The sequence below is a fragment of the Sinohyriopsis cumingii genome, chromosome 2 (assembly GCF_028554795.1).
Source record: "Sinohyriopsis cumingii isolate HCF-2022 chromosome 2, ASM2855479v2, whole genome shotgun sequence".
Classification (NCBI taxonomy): Eukaryota; Metazoa; Mollusca; class Bivalvia; order Unionida; family Unionidae; genus Sinohyriopsis; species Sinohyriopsis cumingii.
The window spans coordinates 70,186,720-70,210,271 of NC_142962.1; the positions used below are offsets into that span (position 1 = coordinate 70,186,720).

At 35.3% G+C, this 23,552-nt stretch overlaps 2 protein-coding genes across 8 annotated transcripts in view; one reads left to right on the plus strand and one right to left on the minus strand.

Moving 5' to 3' along the window:
- Positions 1-11,833, plus strand: part of LOC149805122 (DNA-directed RNA polymerase III subunit RPC6-like) — a 33,473-nt gene extending 21,640 nt beyond the window's left edge. The window contains exons 6-9 of one of the 2 annotated variants that reach the window (XM_089947574.1): positions 141-284; positions 3,983-4,090; positions 6,130-6,315; positions 7,451-11,833. In XM_089947574.1, the coding sequence (XP_089803700.1) occupies positions 141-284; positions 3,983-4,090; positions 6,130-6,315; positions 7,451-7,528 (516 nt within the window). In that variant the 3' untranslated portion in view covers positions 7,529-11,833. The remainder of the gene's footprint in view (positions 1-140; positions 285-3,982; positions 4,091-6,129; positions 6,316-7,450) is intronic. The other variant, XM_089947583.1, reaches the window with a different exon arrangement.
- Positions 11,834-14,872: 3,039 nt separating this feature from the next.
- Positions 14,873-23,552, minus strand: part of LOC149805123 (methylated amino-acid transporter SLC25A45-like) — a 37,200-nt gene continuing 28,520 nt past the window's right edge. For all 6 annotated transcript variants that reach the window (XM_089947641.1, XM_089947613.1, XM_089947627.1 and 3 more), the window contains one exon: positions 14,873-22,299. In XM_089947641.1, the coding sequence (XP_089803767.1) occupies positions 21,827-22,299 (473 nt within the window). In that variant the 3' untranslated portion in view covers positions 14,873-21,826. The remainder of the gene's footprint in view (positions 22,300-23,552) is intronic.

Sequence of the window (23,552 nt, forward strand, 5' to 3'; positions counted from 1 at the left end):
CTTATTTTGTATTATGGATAGATGAAAATTCTGTATCATGTTTGTGTGTTTCTTGTATATTAACTCCAGCTTTTTATGTTTTATCAGGCAGTTTACTGTGCAAGAGCTACATGCATCATTTTTGTCTCTGTAAATTTTAGGCAGCTAAAAAGAAGGTGTACATGCTGTACAACTTAGAACCTGATCGGTCTGTGACAGGTGGGGCATGGTACAGTGACCAGGATTTTGAGTCAGAGTTTGTAGAGGTTCTCAACCAACAGTGCTTCAAGTTTTTGGAACAAAAGGTATTAAATTGATCTGTAGCTGGTAGATATCCCTTAGCAGGGCATATGGAATGCATATGCTAAGAATGTTTACTAGCTTGGTAATATTAGTATTGATATCATCATTAATTGCAAAATTGAATTCGTTGGTGCTATTTACATCTAATGAAAATAAATGACTATATAATATGTGTTGTGTATAATGAACCAGTTCATAACTTTCAGATACATTGGGTCTAAGTGAAAGAAATATATCATCAAATAAAATTATAAAAATCAAGTAAAACGATTATAGGGAGTGATTGTTGAGCCCATATTAATGGGAAGCAAGATTTGACAGTCATGTTTCTGACGATGACTTTGTTGGTATCATTAATAGTTTGTTATGGTTTTGGCCAAAGTTTTTCATTTGCATAAATGTTCTAAATTCCTTGATAGATCTGCATCATACATGGCATGAATCATTATGTAGCTGAGGCAATATCATCAGTGTGCTTGCTAGTCCCTTTTACCTTGTGCTCAAGGTCCCAGTAAGAGGCAGTATCATCTACAACATGCTTGCTAGTCCCTTTTACCTTGTGCTCAAGGTCCCAGTAAGAGGCAGTATCATCTACAACATGCTTGCTAGTCCCTTTTACCTTGTGCTCAAGGTCCCAGCAAGAGGCAGGATCATCTACAACATGCTTGCTAGTCCCTTTTACCTTGTGCTCAAGGTCCCTGTAAGAGGCAGTATTATCTACAGTGTGCTTGCTAGTCCCTTTTATCTTGTGCTCAAGGTCCCAGTAAGAGGCAGTATCATCTACTGTGTGCTTGTTAGTCCCTTTTACCTTGTGCTCAAGGTCCCAGTAAGAGGCAGTATCATCTACAGTATGCTTGTTAGTCCCTTTTATCTTGTGCTCAAAGTCCCAGTAAATGGCAGTATCATCTACAACATGCTTGCTATTATTCCCTCTTACCTTGTGCTCAAGGTCCCAGTAAGAGGCAGTATCATCTACAATGTGCTTGTTAGTCCCTTTTACCTTGTACTCAAGGTCCCAGTAAGAGACAGTATCATCTACAACATGCTTGTTAGTCCCTTTTACCTTGTGCTCAAGGTCCCAGTAAGAGGCAGTATCATCTACAACATGCTTGCTATTCCCTTTTACCTTGTGCTCAAGGTCCCAGTAAGAGGCAGTATCATCTACAACATGCTTGCTAGTCCCTTTTACCTTGTGCTCAAGGTCCCAGCAAGAGGCAGGATCATCTACAACATGCTTGCTAGTCCCTTTTACCTTGTGCTCAAGGTCCCTGTAAGAGGCAGTATCATCTACAGTGTGCTTGCTAGTCCCTTTTACCTTGTGCTCAAGGTCCCAGTAAGAGACAGTATCATCTACAGTATGCTTGTTAGTCCCTTTTATCTTGTGCTCAAAGTCCCAGTAAATGGCAGTATCATCTACAACATGCTTGCTATTATTCCCTCTTACCTTGTGCTCAAGGTCCCAGTAAGAGGCAGTATCATCTACAACGTGCTTGTTAGTCCCTTTTACCTTGTGCTCAAGGTCCCAGTAAGAGGCAGTATCATCTACAACATGCTTGGTATTCCCTTCTACCTTGTGCTCAAGGTCCCAGTAAGAGGCAGTATCATCTACAACATGCTTGTTAGTCCCTTGTGCTCAAGGTCCCAGTAAGAGGCAGTATCATCTATAGTGTGCTTGTTAGTCCCTTTTATCTTGTGCTCAAGGTCCCAGCAAGAGGCAGTATCATTTACAGTGTGCTTGTTAGTCCCTTTTTACCTTGTGCTCAAGATCCCAGTAAGAGGCAGTATCATCTACAGTGTGCTTGCTAGTCCCTTTTACCTTGTGCTCAAGGTCCCAGTAAGAGGCAGTATCAATCATCTACAGTGTGCTTGTTAGTCCCTTTTATCTTGTGCTCAAGGTCCCAGTAAGAACATCTAGAACATGCTTGTTAGTCCCTTTTACATTGTGCTCAAGGTCCCAGTAAGAGGCAGTATCATCTACTGTGTGCTTGCTAGTCCCTTTTATCTTGTGCTCAAGGTCCCAGTAAGAGGCAGCATCATCTACAGTGTGCTTGTTAGTCCCTTTTATCTTGTGCTCAAGGTCCCAGTAAGAGGCAGTATCATCTACAGTGTGCTTGTTAGTCCCTTTTACCTTGTGCTCAAGGTCCCAGTAAGAGGCAGTATCATCTACTGTGTGCTTGCTAGTCCTTTTATCGTGTGCTCAAGGTCCCAGTAAGAGGCAGTATCATCTACAGTGTGCTTGTTAGTCCCTTTTATCTTGTGCTCAAGGTCCCAGTAAGAGGCAGTATCATCTACAGTGTGCTTGTTAGTCCCTTTTACCTTGTGCTCAAGGTCCCAGTAAGAGGCAGTATCATCTACTGTGTGCTTGCTAGTCCCTTTTATCTTGTGCTCAAGGTCCCAGTAAGAGGCAGTATCATCTAGAACATGCTTGTTAGTCCCTTTTACATTGTGCTCAAGGTCCCAGTAAGAGGCAGTATCATCCCCAACATGCTTGTTGGTCCCTTTTACCTTGTGCTAAAGGTCCCAGTAAGAGGCAGTATCATCTACAGTGTGCTTGTTAGTCCCTTTTACCTTGTGCTCAAGGTCCCTGTAAGAGGCAGTATCATTTACAGTGTGCTTGTTATTCCTTTTTACCTTGTGCTCAAGATCCCAGTAAGAGGCAGTATCATATGCAGTGTGCTTGCTGGTCCCTTTTACCTTGTGTTCAAGGTCCCATTAAGAGGCAGTATCATCTACAACATGCTTGTTAGTCCCTTTTACCTTGCACTCAGGGTCCCAGTAAGAGGCAGAATTATCTACAGTGTGCTTGTTGGTCCCTTTTACCTTGTGCTTAAGGTCCCAGTAAGGGGCAGTATCATCTACAGTGGCGCTCTACAGTTTCGTATTTTGCATAGAGTTAGAATTTTAAGAAAAAGAATTTACCCAGCTTTCTTCACTGGTTATACTGGCTATTTAAAAAAGACCTTGTATATCTTAGATATAATTCAAAGAATCTTTAATTCCCTTATTTCATGTATGATTGATGGGTGTAATATGGGTTATAGAGTATACAGCTTGGCCTTACTCCAGCTGTGCACCTTTCAAAAACGTGCTAGCTCTACATGGTCATTTTCACTTCCTGAACTTCAGAGGTAAAATGTAATATAAAAGAGCCAATAACTTTTTTTAACATTTTATATATTTGGTAATTCATTCATTGCACTTACAGAAGCTGGTATTGTCTAGTCTGGCAAAATTCATTTTCCCTGTTTTAATAGCTGCTATGGATAGTGTACTTTAGACTAATTCAGGCTGATTTTTTTAGCACAAGGGAGCAGTCATTTTAGTTAGCAGTTTATAGTGATGTCTAGCACTGAGGCATCATGCCACAGACATGTAGCATGATGTCCCACCCAGTCACATTATCCTGACACCAGGCCACCAGACCTAACACTAACCTCTTAATGCTGTGGGCCTAATGAGGCAGCTGTTAGTACCATTTTATAAGTTTTTGTTATGACTCAGCCAGGATTCAAACCGCAACCTTCCGCAACTGAGGCAGACGCTATAACCACTAGGCCACCGGACCAGAGCAGTTTATCTTCATAGTTATGTTTACATAACATTTTAACCAATATGTAAATTCACTTTGTCCTCACCATAACTTTGTTGTATCCATGTTTTTACTAACCTTGTCTTAACTTTAGTTACATTGTATTTGTAGGCCTTGTCTGCACAGGAAACTAAGATAGACCCTATTGCTCAAAGGAATGCCTCCTTTGCATCTTCAGAGGATATGTGGAAATTCATTTCTGAGCTTGGAATCAGCAAGGTAAGAATACAATGGCATCAGTTTCTAATGAACTTGAATTTAGCAACTGTCAGTCATTTGTTAGTGTTGTTAAATTGTTGTTACTCAAATGAATAAACAATAGCAGAAATATCATGAGTTATGTCCCCTACATGACAACTGTTAGCTTTGTTTTATGATCAGTAGTATGCATTGTTCAAGGACTGCTATTCACTTTTACAAGTCAGTAGTAACTGTCTTGTTGGCTTCATTTGACATGTATTTAGGTAAGAAAGCAATAATTGTATAATTTGTATGGCGGTGACATGCAGATGAATTCCTGATCCATAAAGTAATTCATAATTTTGTTTTTTTTACAACTTTTTTGAGCTAGTGTTGTGTAGGGTGTACTTATTTTACCCAGTAGTTTTTTTCCATATCGGGTTATAATCAAATGCTGTGTAACAAAAAGGGCTTGACATTATATTTAAATTTGTTTAAGTCAGTATATGGTAGGATATATTGTTCTCGATTCAGGATGGGCAGAGTGCCATGAAGCCCTCTTCACCCCCACCTACGTTTTGATCTTTTACAGGCAAGCCCATAATAATGTTTAAGGGTGACTGGTAATGTTAAAGGGTGACTGGTAAATAGCAAAATTACTTATGTTCTCATAGAAAGGTAATAATTATTGCCATTAAAAACATAATTATATCTATCAATTATAACATCTCTGATTGTATGGAAAGCATCGTGTGTGATTCAGCTGTTGTAATGCTGAAGTTGTTATAAAGAAAAAGCTTCGAGGTCATCAGTCTTACCCAGGGGAAGTAATTCAGAAATTATCTTTTAGCATGAAATTGATATAAAAAATTCTTATAAATAACTCTTGCATAATACTTAATTATTATACATTAAGTAAAGCAATCGTTAGCAATTATATTTAATTGCCAAATTACTTAAAATTTTGAGCTTAGATTTTGTGATTAACAATTACTTCAGTTTCATAACCAAAATATATATGTGGCACAGAATTCAATGTTTCGTACTTGACTACTACCAAAATTTATATAAATATAATTTTAGATAAAGTTTTAAAATATCTATGGAAATGGGAATGGCTGGAGCGAAAAGTTGATAGAAATTTAGTTGGTCAGATTATAAGAAAACTGAACACTAGAGGACTGGCATTTTGCGACCTCTGCAAGAAAGATCTGAATTATGGTAATCGCAGTTGGAAGAGTTTGAAACAGCACCTGCAAAAGAAGCTGCATACGGAAAATAATTACTATAATAAGAAAGATTTCTTGCATGAGAGAACAGATTTAGCCCTCTGTCAGAATATGCTCACTGCATGTTGCCAATACAAGCACCAGCTTGAAAGGAAAAAGGCTCTTGTTGAGAAGGAAAAGAAATGATTGCACATGGAGCCAAAAAAGTCAGTTGTCACAAAAAGGAAGACTGAAGAAATCTGCCAAAGCCGCAAAAAGATTTCAACTGGCATATCAACAGGTTGTGTCCAATGGAGAGAAAAAGTGAATGTATAGGATTATTTGTATATAGTTGATGTGCTTGGGTGTTTTACAGACCAAAATCATGTCTGAGTTTAATAAAAACCATGTTACATTCAATCAATTTGCTGCCAGCATCAAAAGTTGGTTCCATAGCATCATTATGTAGACTTGTGCAAAGAACAACAAAGCATCCATGAGAGAAAACAAATATTCAACTTCATTGCCTTAACTTGGGGGGGGGGGTTTACACAAAAGAGAATGATTCAGTTTTTTCTTGCATTTGTACAGAACACACTGACTTTAATATACTAAATTTGTGGTTCCCAACTAATTTTGCTCTGACCCTAAATTGGCCACCAACAGGTCTCCCCGACCCTCAGGCTCATGTTTCTTCTGATAATACTTTATGACCCTGCTGAGGACCCTGATCATCAGTGCTAAATAATCTATGTTGGGGGTGGGGGCCAGATTTGTCATCATTCTACAAAGCATTTTCAGTGCAAATGTGGTAAAAACTGGTATTCTTTGATGCATTTACAAATTTTCTCTTTTCTTGCTTGATTTCAGATTCAGTTGTCAGTTGAGGACATTGAGACAATATTAGATACTCTTATTTATGATGGAAAAGTTGAACAGTCTATTGTAGCTAAAGCAGGAGGAATAGGTGATAGTGGTCAAGTTAAGCTATACAGATCTGTCAGCCCTCTTATACCCCCAACAGGTTTAATGAGAATGCCGTGTGGATCATGCCCTGTAAGTAAACAGAGACAGATGAGCCTGATTTTGCATAAATGCCAACTCTTACTGATGTGAAACATGAATTGCAGCTTTAATAATTGGAATCCAAAATTGAAATAGGAATAATAAAAACATTTATTCAACAACTTTCTTTAGGTATGAAATTTTCTTGATTTAACAGAATAATGTACATGATGTCAGCCCACTTCTTTTGATAGAATAACATACATGATGTCAGCCCAGTTCTTTTGATAGAATACCTACATGATGTCAGCCCACTTCTTTTGATAGAATAACGTACATTATGTCAGACCACTTCTTTGACAGAATAATGTACATGTTGTCAGCCCACTTCTTTTGATAGAATAATGTTGTTGTTGTTGTTGTTGTGGGGTTTAACGCCATTTTTCAGCACGATAGGGCTATACATGGCGGCCAGTATTAATGGTGGAGGAAGAACCCGGAAAACCCCGGAAAGAACCACCGACCCACGAGAAGCTACTGGCAAGCTTTCTCACATGCCCACATTGGCTGAATCTTAGACTCGAACCGCCGCAGACATAGGTGAGATGGCAGTGATCCGTAACGAAGAGCGCTTTAGACCACTCGGCCACTCGGGGCCCCGATAGAATAATGTACATTATGTCAGCCCACTTCTTTTGATAGAATAACGTACGTCAGCTCACTTTTGATAGAATAATGTACATGATGTCAGCCCACTTCCTTTGATAGAATAACATACATGATGTCAGCTCACTTTTGATAGAATAATGTACATTATGTCAGACCACTTTTTTTGATAGAATAACGTACATGTCAGCTCACCTTTCATAGTATAATGTACATGATGTCAGCCTGCTTCTTTTGATTGAATAATGTACATGATGTCAGCCTGCTTCTTTTGATAGAATAATATACGTTATATCAGCCCACTAGAATAACATCCTAGCTAGCCTTAATTGAAGTTTTCTTCCAAAAGACATTCGAAGGTTTTTTAGCTATCATTGTAGTCAGTTGAAGGCTCTGTAGCTATCTTTGCATCAACCCATTTATTTGTGGATACAAGAATATTAAAAGTTTTTAATCTGTAAAATATCAACCATCAAACAATGAAATTACATTTGGATTTGTTTTTTATTTTTTGTTTCAGGTGTCAGACAAATGTTATGAAGGTGGAGCTGTATCACCCACAACCTGTGTCTACATGAAAGAGTGGTTAGAATTATGACATAAGCTTAGTCTTTAAAATCATGTAATTAAATTTTTAAATCTTGAAAAAACAAAATCTAAATCCAATATGTATGGCCAAGATAAAAACCATTTATTTCCTCTTTCTCAAACCACAGTTTTAGGAATGGGTCAAATGGTGGGTAACACTATGTTTGGGTGTTTTTGTTGGTTTTGGCTTGCAGCTAGGAGTGATTTACATCTGCCTCCAGCAGCAAATGGAAAATGGTAATACAACCAACACATACACTTTGCTACTGCCTTATCCATTTAATTAAAACCGAATAAATGTGATAAAACGACTGACAGATCAAAGATGAAAAACTGCAGCTTCTATAAAACTACTTTGAAAACACATATTCACAATCCTCTCAAAATAAGAAAGCTGAATAAAATAAAATTTGAAAAATGTATTAAATGTAATATACTTATTATCGACAAAGATCCAGACAATTGAAAGTACCTCATTGTGACAAGCAGTTTAATTGGCCTGCAGTTTAATCCCTCCCTCATTCTGATAACCTGTCAAGGCAGTTCTGCCCATCAGGATACTTAAACCTGGTCTAATGCATCCAGTTCTTGGCAGATTAATCCATGCAAAGGATCAGCCTGGATAGACAAATTAATCAATGCATAGGATCAACCTGGCTTTATGCATAGGATCAGCTTGGCTAGGCAGATTAATCCATGCATAGGATCAGCCAGACTTGGCAAATCAGTTTATGCATAGGATCAGCTTGGCTAGGCAAATTAATCCATGCATCGGATATGCATAGAATCAGCTTAGCTAGGCAAATTAATCTATGCATAGGATCAGTTGGGCCAGGCAATTTAATTCATGCATAGGGTCAGTCTGGCTAGGCAAATTAATCGATACATATGATCAGTTGAGCTAGGCAATTTAATTCATGCTTAGGAACAGTTGCTAAGCAATTTAATTCATGCATAGGATCAGTGTGGCTAGGCAAATTCATGCATAGGATAAGCCTGGTTGGGCAAAATAAATCATGCATAGGATCAGCCTGGCTAGGCAAATTAATTCATGTAGAGGATCAATCTGGCTAGGCAAATTAATGCATAGATCAGTGTGACTAGGTAAATTAATCCATGCATATAATCAGCCTGGCTAGGCAAATTCATGCATAGGATCAGTGTGACAGCAAATTAATTCATGCAAAGGATCAGTCTGACAAAGCAAATTAATTCATGCATAGGATCAGTCTGACAAAGCAAATTAATTCATGCATAGGATCAGTCTGGCTAAGCAAATTACTTCATGCATAGGATCAGCCTGGCTAAGCAAATTAATCAATGCATAGGATCAGTCTGGCTAGGCATATATATATATATATATATATATATATATATATATATATATATATATATATATATAATGTGTTGACTGACTGCTAATATACTCCTGTTGGACATTAATAATTATGAAAGTAAATCTTATTATAATAATAATATTTAACTTTATAACTGTATATCCACCATTAAAACAGACTTGCCCCAGTGATCTATAATGCTGTGGTTGTTGTCAGGCATCAAACAACAAAATCCTTAAAAATGGAAGGACATATTCAAGCTCAGTCTGAAAAAATAAATTTTATGTTGTTGTGATTATTATGCAGAATTAAATTATATTTTTCAATGAAACGTACGATAACTTACTTTAAAAGCTATATTAAACAATATATTCATCACTGCAATGTTGTCTTGAAAAAAAAAAGCCTGATAGGATCATATACAGATTATTCCATCTACAAAAAAAGGCATGGAAACTTAATGATAGAAGCAAGGAAGGACATTCAGTATGAAATGACTAATATGAAAATACTCGGGTACTGAAACATTCTGGAAAAGTAAACTTGTGTACAAAATAATAATTAACACAAATCAGCAAGTTATGTCATGTGAGAGGGTATGGCAGCACACCTAATCTAAGGTCTTCTTCAACCAATTTTTTCTTGTCCCAAAACCAAAAAGAAGTTCAGAAATGTTTACACAAGTTTGCTCAGCAGTCCAAGGGAAATAAGGAAAGTTTGACAATAACTTAAAATTTCACTAATATCTGATAAATTGGATGAAATGTGAAACTTCCCAGTTAGTATTGACTTGTATCATATTATGAATACCTCTATTTTCATTGTTGTTGTAAAAAGCCTTTTTTTTAAGCATTGTCTTATATAAACTTTTTAATATATTGTGGTCACTTACAGATGTAAGAAGTATGATTTTAACATATTGTGGTCACTTAAGATGTAAGAAGTATGATTTTACTTTTTTGCAGAAGAACCTGGATTTGTTATATTTTACATGAGATTGCAAGATATGTTCACTATATTAATAACATGTCCACAACATAAATTAGTTTTATTATACTAATTGTGTTGCCTATAATTAATAACTAATTATGATTATTATTATTATTATTATTATTATTATTATTATTATAGTAAATACTATAGCAGTTTTGTTTGAGATAAAATTAATGAGACAGAGGTCAGTAGGTGAGTAAATGTGAGTCAAGCAAACAAATAACTTAGTTGCATTAATTGGTTAACTTAAAACTAAAATACTGTCAGGCATCAAACAGAATCATCACTTTACATTGACAGCTTTGCTATAACAATAAATACCATTGCACCAGGTGTGAAACTGCCTGAGGGCTGTAACTTCTAACAGGTTTAAACAGTCCCATGTATCGACAAGGTTTTGAGTAGACTATTCAGTTTCACGGATAAAAGAGGGATCCCAATAATAGTAACAGTCATCTTCAAAATTTCTGAGGGTAGAATGAGTAAATAAAACCCTACCAGATGTAAATGGTTTTATTCCAGCTGCATGACATGTTATGATCTGTGTTAGGGACTGAGTAGTATGGGTAGGATTTGGGCTGGGACTTAAAGAAAAAATGTCCTTGAAAGCTAAATTTATCTTGAGATTAAAGAAGATATATATATATATATATATATATATATATATATATATATATATATATAGACACACACACTGGAATTAACTTAAAAAGTAACATGAAGGTGGCAAGGGAGATAACAGCTCTGACAGGTCAGGGCAGCTTCCAGTTTTTCCAGTTTGTTTTATAATCAACTTGCATACAAAGATTGAAATGTTATTTTTTATATTTACACAGCCTGTGGATGTGTACTTTGCCATCAACTGATTAGCTGAAAGACTTCCTTTTCTCTATACTAGGTGACTGATAATTTTTCCCCAGGAATATTATATCAACTTCTGATTCTTGATTGAGGCTTTCAGAAAGAAGGTACTTAGTACACCAACAAACATCATTAGTAACTTTAGAATAATTGATTTATTATTGATTTAAGGATATTTTTACCTGTTTGATTCATAATATTGACAGTATTTAATTAAAAGATGTTTACATAGGATTCTGCTGATCTCGCGTCTGCATGATGTTCTACATGGATCATTAGATTACAGCTAACACTACCCTCAAGATTTATTATTACTTTTGTACTGATTGGAACTGTGGTCTCAGCCTTTTTATTATAGTGTCTTTGTAATAATGGGGAGCTAATCTTTTATTTCAACATCTCAAGAATTGTATTGGTTGGGACATCGGTAAATGTGCTTTCATCATCTTGCTCAGCACATATGCATTGCAAAAAATCTTCAGAACATTTTCATGTTTGAAGGTTTCAGATTTTCACATATTTTGTTATGGTCCCAATTATCAAGGGTTCCACTTATTCGGGAGCAGTGGTATCCCATTTGGCCGATCATCTGACTTGTACTATAAGGATTGCAAGTTTGATGCGCCTCTCAGGCCAGCCTGGGTCAGCTGCATCAGTGTCCTTGGGAAAGGCACTTAGCTCCCATTTTCTTGGCATGATATAGCCAATGTGTTGAAATTACCATTGCAACCAACAAAACACAATATTTTTTACCTTATCTTCAGGATCTTCCTCGTATTGTCATTTTCATTCACCCTGTGCTTACCTTTTTCTGTCTTTCCTGATTCATAGTGTTTTCAAAGTATTCAGATACCTTAGCACATCAGGTTTGCCTCAGCAACATTTACAATTATTCTGTTTGTCTCCTTCATTAGAATCTTAGCTTCTGAACTCTCTGTAGGCATTTGACACAAGTGTCTTTCATCTTCAATTTCTAGAGTTCAGATAGGAGTCCATACATGACATGAAATCATTATATTCAAGGCAAAACAAGAATTTTGCTTTAGAAAATCTTACTTGGTATCTTCATTTTATCGTTTACATCATCTTGTTTAATTTTGAATAAAAACTTCTTCATTTCACAACTTGAGTTATTTTTTTTCTCTTAATCGGTTGTGGAAAACAGGATTCATGTTTTTTATACAGACAGAATGTCCCTAGCTGGTTATCAAAGGTTCAACGAAAATTGGGGGTACAAGACTTGCATTTTAAACACCAGAATGTGCAAGAAAGTCTTACAAAGATTTATATTAAATTTTTAAAAAAGGCTTCTGTAAGTGGATACATGAATAGATGTATGATAGGCTAACATAACATGTTTTGATGTTAATTTGTGTTTAATTTTAATGACTTCACGGAGGTCATTTACAAACTCTTGACTCTGGTCTGTAATGATTACATCCAAACAGTCCAACTGCATCTGTGAATGACTTATTTTGCAGATTTCAACTTAGTTTTGGCTTTTAACTACTTAGAGAAATAATCATAGTTAATACGTGTGAGCCCTATCTGTTTCTCAGAGCTCCAATTAGATTTTCACCAGCCCATTTCCATGGTGAACCATCGATATATATATATATATATATATATATATATATTGCAGTGTGGCTTTCACGGAAAACTTGATTAAATGTTGTTTACACATTAGAACTAAATTGCTATTTTAATCAAATGTATAAAATTTCTATTGTGTTTCCTACAATAGGACATACTAGTACTAATTCAGTTCCTTTAATAAATCTATCAAAATATGATAATATTGAAAATGTAAGAACTATTCATTTCTAAAACTCATGACCAAACCTTTATCTTACAGCAGAACCATCCTTAATAAACACTTCTTTGTTGAGAAATTATGAGTCATGACTCTTCTTAAAACTACTTGCACTTGAACATGTATCAGACATTGTGACCACTCTGGTAGCCTAGTGGTTAGAGCATCTACACCAGACTGGAAAGGTTACCTAGTTACAGATAGGATAAAATTTGCGATGCGTGTGTGGAACAAAGTGTAAATGACGAAGGCGATGTGTTGATCAGGCCTCATCTTATATTCAGCACTGACTTGTATATGAAGGATGGAAGATTTACCAAATCTGCTCATTCAATTTATACTCCACATCGACTCATGGACTGGCAAATATGGTAATGGTAAACTGTCACAAATATCTATGGCTATTTTAATACACTCAATATATATCTCATACAAATACATTCACTCTAGCCCTTTTCCCTACTTTTGTACTCACAACAGTTCCTCCATATCAGAAAGTTTAATATCTTATTCAGAATCTCTCAGAGGTACGTAAAAATTGTTCATTTTGCTTGCTATCCAAAAATGAAACTAAAACACCCCACAATAGCAACTGTTTTGTAAGCATCGAGTTAGCGAAGTGATTGCTATCAGCTGTTTTGTGTATTAATGCAAGTATTCCATGTTGCCAATTGGGTCACACTAGATATGGATGCAGAACATGACAGAAGTCAGACATGCCATGTAATAAAATCCCACAAGTTGAGACCTGTTAATTTGAGGTCGTCACTAAAGGAATGCAAAACAAATTGATTTTCTCGATTTCGGCCCAGAAGATGTGATTTTAATCAACAACAAAATATAACTCGGACATGTTAATGCTGATGCTGCAATATGTGCCATGATTATGATACATATATCTTGTTACACAACTCCCTCGACAACTCGTGCCAAAAAAACTCGCAAACCCACTTATAGCGCAGGATCAGGCATGGATCCCATTTTTTAAACCAGAAAATACCAAAAAATTGATACCTACTTGTTGAACTTTAATAAAATTGCAATCCAAAATTGGTAAATAAAAACTTTGATATATTGCTCATGATATCGTCGAAAACGGTAGATAGGACCTGGAAATTTAAATCAACACTATGAAATGTCAATGTTTAAAAGTCATAAAATTTGCATGGCTGACAAGAGTTGGGGGGAGGGGCAACCAGGAATATATTCCCAGGGCCCGGGCCGAACAATACATTTTAATTTTACAAAAGAAAAGTTTTGTTTAAACAACTAGGGTGGGTTTTTTTTAATCCAGTGCTTGTGATCACTATCTATGGCCCTGAAAATCTGTTACATTTTCTTTTCAAACAACATTCTTAGTACACTGTAATTAACGATATTCAAGGAAATCTTGATCAATGAAACTGTCACTTACGCCTAGTGGAGGCAGTACTTTAATAAATAAATACCAATGGAATAATTTTTTATCAATTGAAATTTGTTTGCTAGTTCTGTATTTTAGTTGCGTTTAAGTGTAATCTTCATAAATACAATGTGTCCTCTTGTAATTAAACGTAAAATGAATCAATCTACTGTAACAGCCATGTCTGCGAGCATTTCTGAGAACCTAATTAAGTGCCGTCTTTTGATATTAAACTAGCAGAAGCGTTTGTTGTATTGTTGCACCAAATAAAAAGTAGACCTCCTTTTCTATTATCATGTTAATTATGTCTTTTGAATCAAATAAAGGAGGCGGAATAAACAAAAAAGTTAAGAGGCATACAAATCCTACATGCTCAAGAACAATCAGCCCATCGTATGTTGGCCGACTCATTTCAGTTGATCAATCAAACACTTACAACTGTTATTGTGTATGTAATCTAATTAAACTACCTTAAAATAGCTTACACAATTTTAACTGATTAAAGATAGCAAGCCAACCAAGCAAAATAAGTACTTTGTATAATAAAAAGCTTTGCATCACAGATACGGACCATTGTGGGGGAAAATTAGATTCAGAGAATTTCTGAATTCACACAGAGATATCCTCAAGGATGATAAGAAGACTGTTACTTGCAATTAAATCACGAAATCAATATTTTACTAATTGAACAATTCAAAAATTGAATTTTCCACGTAGATAATTGTCTCGCAAAACACTGACATTTTTTTTTAAATAAAAAGGAATCTTGTATGGTAGAGTATCAACAGTTAGTCTGGTGTCCTGTTTCATAGACTCCTTGTCTTGCAAAATATTGTATACACTACTCTGGGAACCAGACTAATCAACAAAACAAAAAGCCGTGATGTAATACACAAATGTTTTCACGTGCTGGGTTGGTTGTTGAAATCAGAATAATGAACAACTTCATCAGAGAAAGCGTTTTATTGACAATTATTCTCGATGCAATTATAAAACGAGGATTTAGTCATTAAACAGCCCAGTTCCCCACCCCCACTAAACCCCAAGGTTTTCTGGATGTCTAGTGGATTTTTCTGCCGTCCCTTGGTAACTCGTGCCCTCACTTATATTGTGGTGTATGTTTTTGGATCCCGATGTGTGTGAGTTATCAAGGAAGAGGTGTATTTAGATTCAAAGTTCATGCAGTGATTTTCATGTTTTTTGTCATTATAGAGCAGATCATCAGAACTGTTATCAAAAGATTTTTTGTGATAATACAATAAAATGTCATTTGCATTATTTGCAAAATAAATTTAATAACAATTTCTGGTTGCAAATTTTATTTTATTCATTTTGATAATTATTCATCATTTATTGGGTGAGTTTTATGCATAACAAAATAAAAAACATTTGTCAAACCATATTCTCAGACATTTTCTATTCATCATCGCAAAATTTAAACATGTTTACTTTATGATCACTAATGTAATCCACAAATTCATTGTAAATCCTCAAATTACTAATAATTTTGTGTGTAAACTATGTACAAAAGATACTAAATTGGAAGCACTTGAAATAAAAAGCCGACCAAAAGATAACAGCATAATTAATACACAGCTTATAGCTCTAATTGAATTACTCCAAGATCTTAATAATACCATTAATTTACCAGACCTGATGAGAAATGCTGTCTACATATAATGGGATGTTTTGAGTCTATGGTCTTAAACTAAGCACCAGAAAAAAGCAAAGCCAACAATATTTGTACAACCTGACAAATAACGTAATTAATGAATAATGTAATTAAAGAGTTACATTATCTGTTAAGTTATAAAATGAAAATTTAAGAGGAACTTGCAGTATTATGAATTAAATCCAAAATAATCCTAAAAGTCATATCAGTAGTCCACTAGAACAGTGTGCTTAGAATTCAAGGTCTTAAAGTTGCCAATGTATCAACAACCTTGAATGTACTGAAGTGCCAACCTGATGTATCACAATGGCATTGTCCAGAACATTTCTGAATGAATTCACAATAATCCCAAAATAGTGCTTAGTCGAAAGAGTCGTATCAACACTTTACAATTCCAATAAATAATTTAAATTCAAATTAAATCTAAACACAACTTTAAATACCTCTGCAGACTGAAAATAAAATAAAGAACAGAAATAGGATTAATTGTTTTCTTCTCTCCTTTTATACATCTCCACGACTGCCACAATTCATCCCTACATACACAGGTTCATTATCTACAACTCAAACCCAAGTCAACAACCTATTTATAGTTGGTGATCTTAAAATAAAATCTACACTCATAGACAAAAATTAGCTACATAATATCTTGTTTATAAATGATTGTTACAATAAACCATCATGGACAAAAGTTAAACATACAATGCAAATATACATAAGGGGAAACGAGTTCGGCCAGTAAGATAAGAGTTATCATATTCATATGTGCTGATTTCCTGTATTATAGAACCTGTTTAGGCTTACATTCCAAGGTGGAGCAAAATCCACGTTTGATTTTGATCTCCAGAATGAGACAAGCTGAGACTATCAGATAAAAGATTATCTCATCAATACGCTTGTATATGATCAGAAATACTGTTGCATAAATACTGAATAGTTGAGCAAATCAGCTGCAAGGTCATTTCATCAATACATACAAACTGTAGTCATGCAAATTCTCTTCATGATATAGGGATATTTACAAAGCACGATAAAAATATGTCTAAACTGGTAGAACAGCCAATCAGGTACAAGATCATTTCAAAAATATGCATAGGTCTTATAATGAAAATCATCAAAAACTTTAAACCATATTAGCCTATTTACCAAGTCTCATGATGTCTCCGCAGTGAATAAAATCTTAGCCAATCAAATGCAAAATCACTTCATTAGTATGCACAAATCTTTCACATATTAAATCACATATTTCACAATGATATAAGGAAGCCTATTTACCAAGTGTTTTAACGAACATGATCAAAAATAGTCACTGAAGTCACCTAATTAATAAGCATGGCTCTTGTTCTTAATCATCCAAGATCTTGATGATTTAAACCTATTGAGCAAGTTTGATTAAAAAACTGGTTCAGAAGTATTTACATTGGTAAGAAGCCAATCACATGCAAGATATCATCATTAATAATGTATGCATCCCATGTATTATCAAACTTGTGCGAGATCTTGGTATAAATCTCAATCATATGCAAGATTCACTCATCAAACCCATCCAAAATCCTGATGAGGAAAGCACATATGTAGAGTCTGGTCAAATTCAGATCATAAATATGACTTCAACAATAAGCTCAACCAATCAGATGCATCATCACCCTCATTAATATGCATGCATGTAGCTCATTATTGAACCTGTCCAAGTGTCTGATGACAGAAGCACTGACATCCAAGAATGATCAAAATCAGACCAGAAATACAGCCTTCAGAGTGTCAACAATCTTAAACAATTATAAGCAAAGTCACCTCAATATGCATGGATTACACTCAGTAAAGAGCTCTTCCAAGATCTTTATGATACAAATTTATCTTCTTCAAAGTTTTATCAAAATTATGTTTTCAAGAGATAACAGCAGCCAATCAGATAAAATCACCTCATTAAGATGCTGATTTGTCACTACTGAACTCAAATATGGAAACCAGAGTGATAACAAGCAACTGTTATTGGATGGACAACTGACAAAGGACACTGGGTTGTGCCATAAGCCCCCAATTATTGAAATGTTTTTTCGAAACAGGACCATGTCAATGGGGATTTGAGTTTAAAAAATTGTCCTTTCTGCTTTATACATCATATTATGACAGTATGACACAAAACCATATTAAAAGTCTGATTAATATTGGATCAGATACATGAACTTGGCGAGGTATCAAGCAAACTAGCAACTGATGATACGTGATGCACAATGCACTTAATAGGTGTGTTGGCAATTAGTTGTAGTTTCTATAGTTCTCGTGTCTGCAATTAATTACTACATGTAGTTATACCACAAATGTGAAAAGTGAGAGAGTCCCTTAAGGGACTAAAGCTTTGATGACTTAAAAGTATTTCCAGATTTCCAGGAATCTGAGATGAGCATTTTTAACTAAGGCAATATTCTCAAAAAACTGCAAAATGACTGGCAACAAAACTATTTTCATATATTTCAGGTAACATGTTCACAAGATACATACAAAATACTACAAAATTCATTGTCATGGCTTTTGAAACTAAACCTGATATTGTAAACAAAGTATCAAAGAGCATGCCTTAAAAAATGTGAAGATAAAATCACATGTTAAGTTAGATTATATGCGTTGTGTGTATATATGTGCATGTTTATATACATGTATTTGGTTTTGGTTTTGTGTGTATTTCAGCACACTATAGTTTATACATTGTGGCTAGTATATCTAGTGGATGAAGAACTAGCGAATACCAAAGAAAGAACCACTGACACTTGGATAGCTACTAGCAGGCCTTCTTACATACCCATGTCGTCCAAGCCGAGTCTCAAACCTACACAGGCGAAATGTCAGTGATCTGTTAAAAACAACTGTTCGGACTACTTGGCCACCCAGGATCAAAATTTTTTGGGGGGAAAAAACAGTTAATGAAGTGACCAATCATTCAATAGAAGCCATGACAAGATTTTCAAGATGTTCTCTACTGTGGACTTATCAGCTGTCCAAATGCTCCTCCTTAAGCTATGACTAACTAGACATAGCAAGAAGTCTTATTGCTTGTCCTAGGGGCATCTTCTTTATTTATATCATAAGAAGTCTTTCAGTCGATATGACCATCCATTCTGGAGAAGTATTGATATTCAAAAAAAAAAGAATATGGATGTCACCATGCTGGCCATGCTTGATGTCTGAGCTGTACCTTTTTCATTTAGGAACAACAAGATCTTTGGACAAATGTGTAAAGTTTCAAAGCAATCTTCCATGTAATTCAAAAAGGAGTAGCAATAACAAACTTGTTTCAATGGACAGATGAAAGACAAAAGGCCAAAGCATAAAAGCTAAAAATCAAGACTGAAAAAAGTAAATCTGCCACATTGGATGTTAATAATATCCTTCATTTGCAATCACATTCCTGATAAATACCACCAGCGAGATTTCTGAATATCTGGCCAAAGTAGTTTTAAAAATTTTAAATTGTTGCTCACTCACTCGAGTTAGTCTTCTTTTAAGCCATGCGGTTTCCAATACAGCTGATCAATAATGTTGGCTTGAACATGATGCACAGCATGTGACCAAGATAACATACACAAGTTCCAAAAGATACCAACCAATGAAAAACAAGGTAGATCAAGTTTTCACTTCTGGAAAATGCTATTTCAAGCTCTTGAATTTGCAGAATATCAAGTGATCTCCCAGATATTGTTGAACTATAAAAATGAACAACATTTTAAGCATTAATTTCTGCAACAATTACAGGTATTTGATGCCACAAAGAGACCTTCATGGCTGAATGTGTTATACCAGACTTTCACAAATGCATATAAATTACATAAAAATGCATTCTAGCTGCAATGTAAACTTAATCTGTATTTCATGGAAATAGTACATATCACATAATTATATATAAAAATCCAAATATTCTGATTAATGGTAAAATTTATATATTGATATAATGAATATATAAAATGGAATGGATAGTGTAAACATAGCACCATTTCCTCTGCTTTACAAAATTAGTATTTATACCAATGTACAACTTTGTTTCCTTGTATACTATAAAAGAATATCCATAATTAAATTATCAGAAATATGACTGATAACCATTCTTAAACTGAAATGGCTGCTCCATAATAATATTCATAATTGTTCATATTCATACAATGCCTACTGCATACTCATTACAAAATAATTAAATCACAAATGCAGTAGCCACTTACATGAATTTCATGAGAGGAAAACAAAAGTTACTGACATTTCTAAAGAATAGTCCCATTAAGGAACCAATTGTCAACTGACATTTCTAAAGAATAGTCCCATTAAGGAACCAATTGTCTACTGGCCAAAAAGAATTTCCACGAATTAAAGGTAAGACCATTTCTTTGAAACCAGATCTGATATTCTTAATTATTAATTCAAATCAGCTGATGTGATGGACATATCGGATGAAACATTTTCATTCACGACATCAGAAGAAACCCCATGTGGAAAAGACTTTGTTTTGAAGAAGTAACAATAACAAGATTTAGAAGATGGTGGCCATATTGGATAACAGATTGATACCATTTCCATTTAGAGATGACCAATCATCTAAGTGAAATAGCAACAGGATTTTCAAGAAGGCTATTGTTGCAACTATCTTGGGAGTCATATTTTGCACCATTGTCATTTAGAACCAACTAAACATCATAAGAAGTCTTTCAATGAAAACGATATTCTGATATGACTATTTATTCAGGAGAGCCAGTAATAAGATTTTCAAGATGGCCACTGCTGCGGGCAAACTGAATGCCCGAGAAGCATATTTTTATGTAGGACCAAATAGACACCATAAAAAGTCATTTAGAAAGAATCTCATGTTGATATGACCATCCATTATGGAGTAGTGATAACATTTTCAAGATGGAATTGGTTGCCACACTAGAGGCAAGCATTACCAAATTCATTTAGACACAACTTGACACCATAATAAGTCTTCTGATGAATAACCTATTGCAGTATTACTTTTCTTGAAGAGAAGCAACAATAACAAAATTGTCAGGATGGTTGTTGTGGTGGTCAAATAGGACATTAGACAATTTTCATCTATGACTAACCAGACATTGTATTAAGTCATCACAGAAAACTCGTGTTGATATGTCTGACCATTCAGGAGTAGCAACAGCAGAATTTAAGATGGCTGCTAAGTCAGCCATATTGGATATCAGCTCGGCACCATTTTCATTTTGCACCACCTAGACAGCATAATAAATCATTATTCTGGTAAAATGCCACAGTCATTATGACTCGATTCAGGAGGTGTGCCAACAAGATCTTCAAGATGGCTTCTATGGCAGCAATACTGGGCATCTAACTGGCACTGATTTCATTTCGGAACAACTAGACATCACAACAAATCTTTCACCTCATCAAAACCCCTTGTCAATATGGCTTTCTGTTCAGGAGGAGTAGCAATGTGATTTTCAAGCTGTAGCTGCCATAATGGATGTCAGATGGGTATCATTTTCATTTAGGATCAACCAGACATAAAAAAAATGTCTTTATAGTGAAAAATCTGATGCTGATATGAACATCAATTCAGGAGCAAATAGACCTTGACATTGATGTGTGTCAAAAGTTTAATGGCAATCCTTCACGTAGTTTAGGAGTAACAATAACCTTTGCCAAGGACAGACAGACAGATGACAAACGGCCATCCCATGAACTCTTCTGGTTTATGTGACCAGTAGATAAAACTGATGCAATTTTTTTTTTTTAAAACTAAATGAAAACAATAATTAATATAGAACATTAATTTCATTGAATCCAGTGGATTAGATAATTGTTCTGATGATAAACAATTAAAGAAAATTTAAAGAATTTTAAATATGCTAAGATGTGGATTTTCAAAATTACAGGTAAAAACCTGTCATAACGTGATTCATTATAATGTGATTCCACCATGGCTCCCATTTTTTAATTTAAGGTGACCTCTCTTTTTAACAGCCTAAATGCATGCTCTCAGAAAAGCTGACTATTTGTATCCCTAGCAGATGATATGATGAAGAGGTCAGTTAAAACTGAAGACATTGAAATTTCAATGCACATTTCTATTGGGAAGTTTTTTGAACAATTTGTTAATGCAATCCCATTTACATCACAATGTTATTTTCTGAACCCAGAGTATCGCATTATAACGGGCTTTACCTGTACTTTCAACAGAGTCTAAAAAATTGAATTTTTCAAGGAAGTCAACAAAATCAAGCAGAAATGTTATGCTCCTTCCAAATTTTTAAGCATTCAACATACACTAAGAGTGTTGCAGCATTGACCAAGAAAGCTCGTAGTGCTGTGACACTGAAACCTCTGAAAAAGGCTGAAAATCCCTCAGCTTTGTAACTCTTTATTGCACAGTCCCAAAATCCCTGAAACTTCTCTCCTTTACTGTCAGCTTGTACTCGACTTTTAACCACATCAAATGGCAGTATAAGTGTCCAACTTAGGACACCAGCCATTCCCCCAGCCACAAATGTGATTAACTGACTGTTCAAGAAGGACCAGCGGTGTTTTGCTTCATATGTTGTGTATTCAAATATCAGGAAATAGGCAGCTGAAGCGGGAATGTCTCGTAATGCTTGAGCTGGAAGACCATGGTACAGAGCTGTTAGACCCTTACAACGTACAATATCACTAAAAGCCTCTACTGGTCCTTTGTAGAACTTGTGTATTTGTCCTGAAAAAGAAATTGTATACCCTCTTGCAGAAAGTGGCAAATGCAAATCTCCAATAAGTCTTCGTAAATAATAATTTTAAAAAATTTTGGTGCAAGGAACTGAAAATATGACAGCTGAATTTGAATTTTACATGTAAAGCAGTTTTTGGACCAGAAGCTTTGATCAGAAATACAAGTCAAATGGCCCAGCATTCAACTGGATTTATGTTGTTATTTTTGTTGTAGGGTTTAATGCCATCTTTCAGCACATCATAGGCATTGTGAAATGGCCAGTATTAATGGTGGAAGAAGAACCCAGGAAAGCCCCAGAAAGAACCATCTACCCACGAGAAGCTACTGGCAAGCTTTCTCACATACCCACATTAGCCGAATCCGAGACTCGAACCCACGCAGACAGAGGTGAGATGGCAGTGATCCGTAACAGAGAGTGCTTTAGACCATCCCCCCCCCCCACCGAGTTCTGTTAACTGTTATGTTACAGTTTGTGCAACAGTTCCTTAATGTCATGAAATTGCATTGTGAAAGTGACAAGGATTCACTTTCGAACCACCGATAAATTAACTGGCACCCTAAGGTGCTAAAAATTCTATTATTATGGCCACAAAAGATTACTTTATGAGAAAATGCAAATAGGTATATATCTGAATTTTAGGTTAATGTCACAAGGCCAGTTTTCCTGTGAACCAGCTCAAATGGCTAATATGGCAGCCACGTTGTACATCAGGCCAACAAAAAAATATGTTTGTTTCCTATTACACTAATTTTACAATTTGGGTTAGCCAGTCGTATTTTCAAAAACATGGGTGAAAAAGTGCTAGAGTCAGCAATGAGAAACTGGAAACACCGATTTTTTTTGTTTGGCTTTATATTGACACCACTTTCACTTATAACTAACAACATATTAAGATAAAAGTTCATTGAGGAAGTAATAACAAGATTTTCAAGATGGCCATACTGTGGACATACCTGGAGTCAAACAGATCAGGAGAAATGAAATTCAACAACTTTTTGATGGACAGTTTTCATTTTCAAGAACTACTCTCATGACTTGCAATTGGACATTTGGGGTACTTTGATTTTTAATTTGTAATGCTGTGTCTCCTATATTTGCACTTTGTATTGAAAAGCTTGCCAGGCATTATGATCTTTCTGAAGAGCAAACATCTTTAACAGAACATGAAAAAGAAAATTTTCCTTCAGTATTTGGTTGCTAAGGAAATTTTGAATAACAGTGATGTGGGTTTGACTGGTAA